General features: G+C 32.3%; 2 protein-coding genes across 2 annotated transcripts; one reads left to right on the plus strand and one right to left on the minus strand.

Annotated features, from left to right (window-relative positions):
* Positions 1-162: 162 nt before the first annotated feature.
* Positions 163-5,595, plus strand: LOC102604456 (protein UPSTREAM OF FLC). The gene is made up of 7 exons (XM_006359117.2): positions 163-288; positions 885-1,030; positions 1,130-1,199; positions 2,131-2,249; positions 2,964-3,552; positions 4,100-4,204; positions 5,421-5,595. Exons 2-7 carry the CDS (start codon positions 895-897, stop codon positions 5,551-5,553), a joined length of 1,152 nt encoding a protein of 383 aa, XP_006359179.1. The 5' UTR covers positions 163-288; positions 885-894; the 3' UTR covers positions 5,554-5,595.
* Positions 5,596-5,839: 244 nt separating this feature from the next.
* On the minus strand, positions 5,840-9,628 carry LOC102604790 (uncharacterized). Its single transcript, XM_006359118.2, has 5 exons — positions 9,530-9,628; positions 8,895-9,443; positions 7,882-8,241; positions 7,668-7,759; positions 5,840-6,835 (listed from the first exon to the last, which is right to left on the minus strand). The coding sequence occupies exons 1-5, from the start codon at positions 9,626-9,628 to the stop codon at positions 6,052-6,054; spliced, it is 1,884 nt and encodes a 627-aa protein (XP_006359180.1). The 3' UTR covers positions 5,840-6,051.
* Between the last annotated feature and the right edge of the window lie 676 nt (positions 9,629-10,304).

The following is a 10,304-nucleotide window of genomic DNA, read 5'->3' on the forward strand; positions in this document are numbered from 1 at the left end:
TACCCCACCCCACCCACCCAACCTCCAACACACACAAAAAATACATATACATTTGTGTGTATATATATGTATTTTTATTTCTTTGTATAAGTTGAGCATATCGCGGGAAATCAGATAAAACTTTCTTGGAACACCTAATTTTCCTACTTCTATATATGGTTCAGAAGCTCTAGATCTACTTCTTCACCCCAACCCACCCCTCAAATCCCTCTTCTTCTTTTTTTCTTGATAAAAAACAATCACTTTCTTTTTCTCTTTCATTCTTCAAAAGAAACAAAGCATTATAAGGTAATCTCCAAATCCAATGATGTTTATTTTGATAAGTGTGTAAGAGTTTCTATCATTTCAATAACTTTACATCTTATATTATACTCTTTAAATAAATTGAACTACACTAGCTAGGCCCTGCACTTGCACATATATACATATACTAATTACAAACATGTTTACCAACAAGGTGGTTGAGTGTTATTCCTTCCGTCATCCTTCATCCTTAATCAGAGGTCTCAGATTTGAGTGCATCTTGATGCGAAGTCATCTTTATTAGAGAACGTGATAAGACTTTCAGGCGTGAATTTCGATTTAATCGGAGTTCCAATGTGCGAGAAAAAATATTTTACAAACATGTTTCTTTTAATATATAATTAGTTAAGTTCTTGGTTAAAAGCACGATAAAATTCGTTATTCCCTTTTTTAATTCTTCTAATCTTTAGAGCAGGCCGGCATACATAGATTTGTCCCATATTCTTGATCTTTAATTATTTAATTACTTTTATTATTACTTTCTTGAATTTGTTAATATTATATTAAAGCATGCCTAGAAAGAAGAATTCAGTTTGTTTAGTTAAAATTTTGTTTGTTTAATTATTGTAAAAATGAATTAGGAGAAGATTAATGGAAGGACAAAATCAAGGAGGAGGAGAAGTGAGAAGACTTCATATCATATATTTTTTGAGTAGAAAAGGTCGTATTGAACATCCTCATCTCATTAGAGTTCATCATTTCTCTAGAAATGGCATTCGTCTCAAAGGTTTGTTTTCTATAATTTAATTATATAAAGATTATTTTTCTTTTAATTGTGAAAATAGATGATTGAGGTTTTTTTCCATTAATGATTGGATAATTATAGATATTAAGAGATGGTTGGGAGAGTTGCGAGGAAAAGACATGCCTGAATCTTTTGCTTGGTCATATAAGAGGTTAGTTCAAGTTTTTATTATAATTTCATGAAATTGTTTGCTTAAAAATTAGCTTAGTGTTCTTCTCTCTCAAAATGCAAATGGATACCCCTAAAGAGTATCATAGGTGATGAGTCGATATCGAGGTGTTAAATAACTCAATCAGTTAGAATTTTTGGTAAGTTATAGTGAATAATGCGTTAGATTGCTTAGTAAAATATTTCTATAAACGAATTAAGAGTTTATAATTCATGGATATATAGATGTGATAATATTGCATTTGAAATTTTGAATCTTTATCTATATCTATTAAAAGCAGAATCGTGGTATAAATTTCATAGTACAAGTTAAAACTTACAGGAGGCTCAGTGCTAGTGTTCACCAAATTTTTATGCATACATTTTTATCACTTAATTATAATTAATCAATATACATTTTCCCCTCAACTATATATCACTTGATCATGGTATAAACACGTTGAGAATTTGTGTTTTAGGAAAAGTCTTGGATTCTCAATGTATCGGTAGTTTATAAAGAGTTTGATCCCTCCTAAAGAGTAACAGAGTAATGAGTCAATATCGAGGTGTCAAATAATAACCCTCTTGAGAAGAATTCTCGGGCAATAAATAAAGCATAGTGAATAATACGTCAAACTGCCTAGTTAAACTCCTCTACATGAATATATTCGTCATATATTTTATTTGAAATTTTGTATCCTGTAAATTAAAATCAGAATGGAGGTACAAATCTCATATGACAAAGTACTAAATTTAATGCTCTGATCCTCTAGTGGAAGTCACGAGAATCAATCATATCTCACCTCATTAAAGATCAATTCTCAATCAATTGTGCTGGAAATATATACTACTATATGATATGGAAATTTGGGATTTTATTTTATTTCCTAAAAATAGAAAAATAAATTGAGGGAGTCAATATTATGATGATGCAGGAAATACAAAACAGGATATGTATGGCAAGACTTATTGGATGAAGATCTCATTACTCCAATATCGGACAATGAATATGTCCTTAAAGGATCTGAAATTCCATCCATCACCACAATTAAAGGTAACTATCCCTTTTTTTGAGTTACTTTCGATAGATGGTCACTAAACTTACTCTCATTAAAGTCGGTAAACTAACTATTTGTAACACTAAGTCGCAAAACTAGAAGGTAATCACAAATTAGGTAGTGTAAATTTTTTTAAATATTATCAAGCATATAAGTTAATTTATTTCTTAGATGACCAACATGTTTGCTAATCAACTTTAAGTATGCTGTGAACAATATTATGGACTTGGGCATTTTAATCATATTCTAAGGGTACAATTAGTGGAATTGTATAATTCATAATTGAGGTTTAATTTAAAATGGCAGCATGGTACATATAATTAAGCACATTGTACAACATTTCTATACTTTTTCAAAAGACAAGTGATAGCTTTTGGAAGAGAAAAATTTACTTGTCTATTCTCATTAAATGATGAATATTGCCTAATATTTTTAGCATAAATTCACTTCAATTTAGTGTGGAAAAGGAAATTCAATAATTAATGATCAATATTTTGTACTCACACTTCAAAAAAGGTAAATTTATAGATTTAGTGAATAAGATATCAATCAATATTATGTACTTACTTAGCATCACATTTCCAAAAAAGGCAAATTTATAGATTTATTAGTGAATAAGAGAGTATTAATCAGTATTAACATCTCTTAATTCTTATTCAAGAAATAGTATTATTAATTGAACTTCACATTTATAAAAAAAAAAATTGCAGATGTTTCATGTGGTGAAAAAGAAGTAACAACAGCAATCATGCAAAAGGAACAAACAAAACAAGAAGATCAAGATCAAGTTTTTCTCATGGATTCATCAAAGAAAATCTCTTTAGAAATCGAACAAGACTCTCAAAATAATATTTCTTCTGAAACATCCACACTCACCACAAATTCACCAAAATTCGAAGAAGAAGAAAAAGTTGGTAACAAAATCGAGAACAATTCTTCTTTTTCTTCTAATTCTTCTTCTTCTATTTCTTCTTTTGGTTCGATGAAAACCAAGAAGAAAACAGAGGATAGTGAAGAAAAAATAGACACTAGTCAGAATACTGAAAAAACATCGAAAATTCCCAAATTCAATAAGAGTAGAAGCTATTCAAATGGAGCTTCAAGTATTTTCAGGAATTTGATTACTTGTGGCGCTGTTGATACTAATGACTCTGGAATTATTCCACTCAAAAAAAATAAAACTTCTGCTGGTGGTGAAAAAACAGTTAGTTTTTCATCAGAGATCTGTAAAGCTGATAAAATTGGAGGATCTCAGAGGATTTTTGGGACTGCTTGGAATCAACAACAGACTAATGCAAGGTAATTTTCGCATTTTACGTTTTTATTTATTACTATTAGGTGTCGAAATACTTAAACGTTGTTTCAATTAAGACCAATGTTGAAGTAGCATGGAACCACCTTAAGGGTGATCTGGTACACATTTTTTCGTATGTAGTTTGTATCCAAGTTAAATGTTAGCTATTATGAATTGTATATATAATTTTGCATAGAGTCGGAGTCAAGGTTAGAAGTTTCAGATTCTTCCTCTAAAAAGGAAAAAAAAGAGAAATTTACACTGATATGAAAAGCATTTTCACCACCCTTTTGAGTTTTGCGCTGTCAATTAATTTTGTTAGAGGGTTTACATTTCACAAGTTAATTACATATATATTTATGCCTTTAATTTTCTAATATAAATACTGAATATACGGAGAAGTTATTAGGTTCGTTTGAATCCACAAATCTCCACCTAACTCCGTCTCTGATTATGCATACACTCATATAACTGAGTAGAATATCTACACACCCTTTGTCAAATTTCTGAATCCGCCGGTGAGTAGCTTAATTAGTTTGTTGTTGTTTGCAGGAAAAGCTGTGATGGGGCATTCAGTATGTCAAAGAATAAAAGTGAATTTGGTAGTCGTAGATCAGTTTCTGCTAATTATAAGCCAATCCATGGACCCAACTGCTCGTAAGTTCCTTCATAATAACTAAATTAAATATTATTTTTTTCGTTTTAAAATAAGTGGTATTTTAGTTTTTTTTTTTCATTTTATTTTAAAATATGTGATGTTTTAGGATTTAAAGAAGAAATTGATTTATTTTTCAAAACTATCATAAATCATTAATTAGTTTTTCTTTGATTAGGGATAAGTTAGTATAAACCCTTCTTGTTTTCTAGAAATCAATACTTTTAAGTTTTAACGGATATATCTGAATTAAAATAGCACTTATTTTGAAATAGTATATCATCGGTTCACTTTTACTTGTCATATTTAATTTTAACACATTCTTTAAAAAAATATTGACATGATTATTTTACCACACTATCCTATTAATTGATATTTAATATTAAGTCTTGAAAAATGTTATGAGAAATGGTAACAAATATTAAGGGTAAATGAAAAATAATAATAATTGTCTTTTCTTTGTATGCTAAAAATGGAAATGTACGTTGAAATTGTTGCTAAGTACACCCCTCTTTCACTTTTACTTGTCAACTATTTCAACATAGATTAATATACCAAGAAAAAAGATAATTATTTTTTTCATGTTTTATCCTTAGCATTTGTTACTTACTTTTTATATCATTTCTCAATTCCTAATACTAAATATCAATTAATAGAAATATTATAATAAAATAACCATATCAATAAATATTTCTTTAATAAATACATCAAATTTAAAAATGATAAATAAAAGTGAACACGAAAGTTAAAGTATGTCATTAAATTAAAGCACAAATACACAAAGTTTGACACATTCTACTTACTGCCATGGTACCTTAAAAAAGACATCTATTTAATCATAAAATTATTTATCTAAATAACTTCATTGGGATCACTTTACTTCTCACATTTTTTATTTACACACCTCTTAAAAGAATTATGTTTTTTTTTTAACTATTATGCTTTTATATTTTATCTTTAATTATTTAAAATGTTTATTTCTCTTCAATAAATAAAAAAGAGAGTTGATCAAAGTAATCACAATTTGTGAGCGCTCTTCACTTAAATTTTCTGTGTAAATTAGAAAAATATACAAATACCTAATTATATCTTGATTTTCAAAGATAAGAATTATTTTGAACTATGAATTTTTAATAAATTCGACAAGTAAAGTGGTTTGGAGGGAGTATCGTTTCTTAAATGTCAGCATAGTATTTAATTTATGAATGTGTGTTGCAGGCAATGTGGAAAGCCATTCAAGCCAGAGAAACTTCATGCCCACATGAAGTCCTGCAAAGGGATGAAAGCTCTGTCAAAGGGTGCTGCTACTGACAAGACATCCAAAAATGCACCAAAAATAGATTCTCTTTGACTCTATTAAATGTTAGCTTTCATTTTTTCTAAATTATTCTTATTCACCTTCTATTGGAATTAGATTATTATGTTTTTTTTTTTTTAGCCTTCCATGTATATTTTTGAGTAAGAAGGTTCACAGGCAAAAGCCAAAGCAATTCAAGAATTCACAAGTAGTTATAAGCCTGAATTTCCATCTTAATCTCAAGTATTACGCCGTGCGAATCTGAGTTAGTTGAGGCAGTGTGGATATAAGATTAAACAAGCAAAAATGACAAGACAGACAAACTTTTGGTGATGAAAAAGTTTTTCTTTCTCCAGTTTAATATGAAGATAAATTCCTCTTTACATTTGGATACTGAAGCAGTATGTCATATCTACTCCTCTCTAAATATCTTAGAGCCTAATCAACCCCAATGGTGTTAATGACCATATTTCAGGTCATTGGAACATACCTAATCTAATAGCATCTGTAACGAACAATCGAATTTTCAGGATGTTAGTAGTCAATAGCTGGTTACTTGCCTCCAAGAATCGAGGAGTCAACATGATCGAGCAAGAACCTATATAACTTCTGTTTTAATCCTTCTACCCTCTCATCTATTCTGTTACCTAACTTAAGCATGTCATCCAACCACTGATTGACGCTTTTGAGCTGACCAAGAAGATCTACAATTTCAGAATTTCCGTCTACAGCATCCAGCCCAAATCCCTTGCTCAATGCATCTTCTAAGAAGTTCAAGAACCAAGCTCGAGATGAAGAAAGCAACTTTTCTGCTAAATTTGCAGCCTCTTTCAGCCCACTCCCTTTGGACCACTCTTCCCTTTCAATAGTTGTTCTTCTTGTAGCTGGTAAATGCTGCTTTGGTTTAGATACTGATCTTCTTCCACTAGAATCAGGACCAGATGGCCCATTGGTTTTAGTGCTTTGCTTGATTATAGGCGAATGGTTTTCTGCTTCACTAATCTTTGGAGTGTTCTCTAGTATAATGTAATGAGATTTCTCACTATCCAAATTTCCCTTCTTGTCTTCCTTTATGAACAAACAGAATTTGGAAAGATCGGAGTCAATTGCAGCTTGAATCCAAGAGGCCGTGTTCTTATTGGTAACGTTATGGCAAATTTCTGGAAAGGCATTCTGCAGACAGAACTTGTCATTGCCTTTCGCTTCAGGAGTTCTCGTCACCAATGATTTGGTAAGAGACGCTGCTTTCTGCATGTTTTGATGAAGGTTTAAAAATTGCTCAACCAATTGTCCAGCAGGTACTTTCTTCGATGATTCACATAGTTCTGCAAACATACTGTAGAGAAGTGTAAGGAGGAAGCTTACCTTCTATGTCTTAAGGGTAGAACACAGGTTTTGAAGAAAGTTACCACTGCCAATGTGATTTCAAACCACAATTAATACATGAAAGCATTCAGATAATTTGTTTCGATAAAGAAGACCAGTGTTCAGATAATATTCAATTCTTGGCAAACAACACCTGAACTATGTTCACTGAAAAACTAGAGAATGGGATATCCAGCTAAACACATAGATCGAAGAAGTTCGTCATTCAATACTAACTGAAGGCTGATTCAGGACATTGTCAATGTGATCAGAGTGTTGCAGAGTGAAAATATAACATACAAAAAGGTGATCTAATACAACCATTCTTGCTTGTACATAGAAAATGATGGAGACTAGATAAAACGTGTCTCTAAGGATCGCTTTTACTTTATTTCCAAAAGGACAAATAATATCTCGTAATGACAAGTGATGTGTAGCCTGTAGGTTAGGTGCATATAAGGGTATGACGCAAGCCAAATGAGACACTGCTAAAGAAAGGAATGCAACGACTCAAAAGGCAGCAAAAACCACATAATCTTGCATGGTACCAATATATAAATTATGAACCTAATGCAAGATAACATTGTAGGATGAATAATCGGGTGGAATGCAATAAATCTATCTAATCAAGATTGTCCCCACACAGGGGTATTCTAGAACTAAGCGAACAAATTATAAATACACATCAACAGAATAATATGATTCAAATATTCAAAGGCAGAGCTTAAATTCCAGTAGTTTCATGTCAAGTACTGGTAAAATACATGCGAAGTAGAGGCATCGAAATAAAGCTGAACCATTACCTCATGCACTGGATGATACCTTCTGCGGCAGCAGCTTCTTCTAATGCATGCATAGCAGATAGAAATGCAACATTCCTTAAACTTGTAACTTCCTGAAGAGATTATAATTCACAATTTGATACACAACTTCTTGAAGAGATTATAATGCACAATTTGATAGGCAAGCATACCACTATCATATACTAAAAAACTAGAACATTAATTCTTCACATACCTTGCCAAGATCACGAACTGTTGATGGAAGTGAACTCCATGAAATCCTTGAGTCAGACCAATTTTTGAAACTGAGGGCCACCTTTGTCAGATTGCACGGAAGAGTCTCATCTTGTGAAAGCTCTACATCTTTTCTAGCGGGCTTGCTAACTGCTCTTGGTGAGACAATAAGCTCTAAATTTTTTCTAGAAGGCTTGCTAACTGATCTTGGTGACACAATAAGCTCTACATCTTTTCTAGTGGGCTTGCTAACTGACCTTGGTGACACAATATTATTCCTACTTGTAAGCGGTGAAATACTTGCAGTTGAATGTCTTGGTGTTGAAACTTTATCTAAAGAAGGCTTCTTCACAGAAGGAAGCTGCAAAACATCGATTCATCCGATTCAAACACAATCAACAAAACATAGGCATGGATTTTCTCTTAAAAAGACTTGGTCAATATTATATGAGACTAACTAAAGTTTCACATTCATCCAATAAACAACACCAACAAAATGATTCGTGATGACTCACCACCCGTACTCTATAAGACTAACATACTGAAGCAAGCCATATAACTACAGTCTACAGGGATACAGTTCTTAACATTGTCATGGAGATAAATAGCCAAGCTACTACAACGCATTATAAAATCTCGATTTAGCATGAACTGTTTGATCCAGTATCCAGTCCAATCCATCCATTATTGTACAGAAAGAACCAACATTTTTAAGTTTAATCTAAACATGAACTTAATGTGATCTCTTTGAAGAACCAAATAAAGAAAAAGACAAGGACATTGAAATTAACCTAGTGTATTATTGTCTAACCATTTTTGCCATAGGTTTACTAATTGAATCAGAAAATTGACCTAAAAGAGAAAACAAAAAAAAAACTATTCTAACAAACAGCATTAAAGCACCAACTTAATCACTAAAAAAGATAAAACTTTACAACAATGTCAAGCCTAAATTAAATGAAGTCACATTCTGCCAAAAGTTCATCAACAACTAATTTATGGGGGTAAACTTACAGAATCCGAACCCGGAAACCCGGTTTTTGATTTGGACCTAGGTGTAGTAGCTCCAGCACCATTTTTCTCACCGGGGCTCCGATCCCATCCTCTTCTAACTGAATCCAAACTCAATCTCCTCATCTCTAACCCATCCACCTTCCCATTCCCAATGGACTGTCTTCTTGATTTTACATCCTCACTCAACACCACTCTGTTTATTTTGGTTTTCGCCTCGACCCTTTTCACTTCACCATTTTTCTTCCCTCTTTTCGGGTCGGGTCGGTTCCGAGCAGTGAGAAAATCACTAGAAATCAAATCTTTAGGATCCCCAACACATGGGCGCCTGTTGGGAACCGGCTTGACTCCACGAAGAACCGGAACAGGGGAACCGGAATCAAGACGAGTAACATGAATGAACTGACCCAGTTGGATCTTGTCACTCAGTATCAACTCAACATCTTGTTCTGATACAGAAACGTAAGCTGAATGTTGAGAATCTGATACCCTTAAATAAAATCCCCTGCTTTTCCATGGATCATCATCAAGTGAAGGAACAATACTAATCACCTGAAAACCCATTAAAAAAAATATTCAAGTGATATACCAGCATTGTTATAAATATAAAAAAAGATTAGTATTTTTTTTGGACATGCCTGAAGAAGAGCAGAGCGGTGTTGGCCAGCAACTTTGGTTTCTTTATCATCAAGATGTTGCAAGAGTTTAAGCAAAATACCAGGCGTTAGAGACGCCATTAGTGCAATGTAGATGAAACAGAGAGCAAAAAAGAAAGATTGACAAACATGGCAAAGCAAGATTTGAGAGAAGGTATTTGGGGGTATGGGGAAGAGTGAGTTTGAGGCGAATCTCAAAACGGAAAAAGGACACGTGTCAGCTGGGGGATGTGGTCTATAGGTGACAGAGTTGCAGAAATGGTACAGAAGAAAGAGAGAGAAAAGGGAGGAATGGGCACAGATATCCGTAAGGAGGAAGGCAGTAGAAGACAAGATTCAACTAAAAAGGAAGTAGTAATGCTCCTACCTGGAGATATTACAAAAATCATCCCTTCTGTATCTTAAAAAGATTCAAAATATTTATCCATTTTTTAAATACAAATAACTTAAGTTTATATTAACGGAACTCATATCTCGAGAAATTAAATTTCTTTAGCAATTTTTTCTGTTGGTTCTCCCTCTGCTACTTTTTTTAAAAATTAACTTTATGTGAAAAACCTTAACCTCAACGATTTAAAATAAAATTCACGAGAAAAAAAAATATGTCATAATTTTATTCAAGAGAGGATAAAATGAAGCAAATTATTTCTACTAATGACTGATAATGCTAAACTTTATTATAAAAAGAAAAAAATTATTACCAATTAAATTCAAAGTTTGTACTCCAACGACTTCATTGAACGGAATTTATTTAATT

This window comes from Solanum tuberosum, unplaced genomic scaffold (genome assembly GCF_000226075.1).
Source record: "Solanum tuberosum cultivar DM 1-3 516 R44 unplaced genomic scaffold, SolTub_3.0 scf00284, whole genome shotgun sequence".
Lineage (NCBI taxonomy): Eukaryota > Viridiplantae > Streptophyta > Magnoliopsida > Solanales > Solanaceae > Solanum > Solanum tuberosum.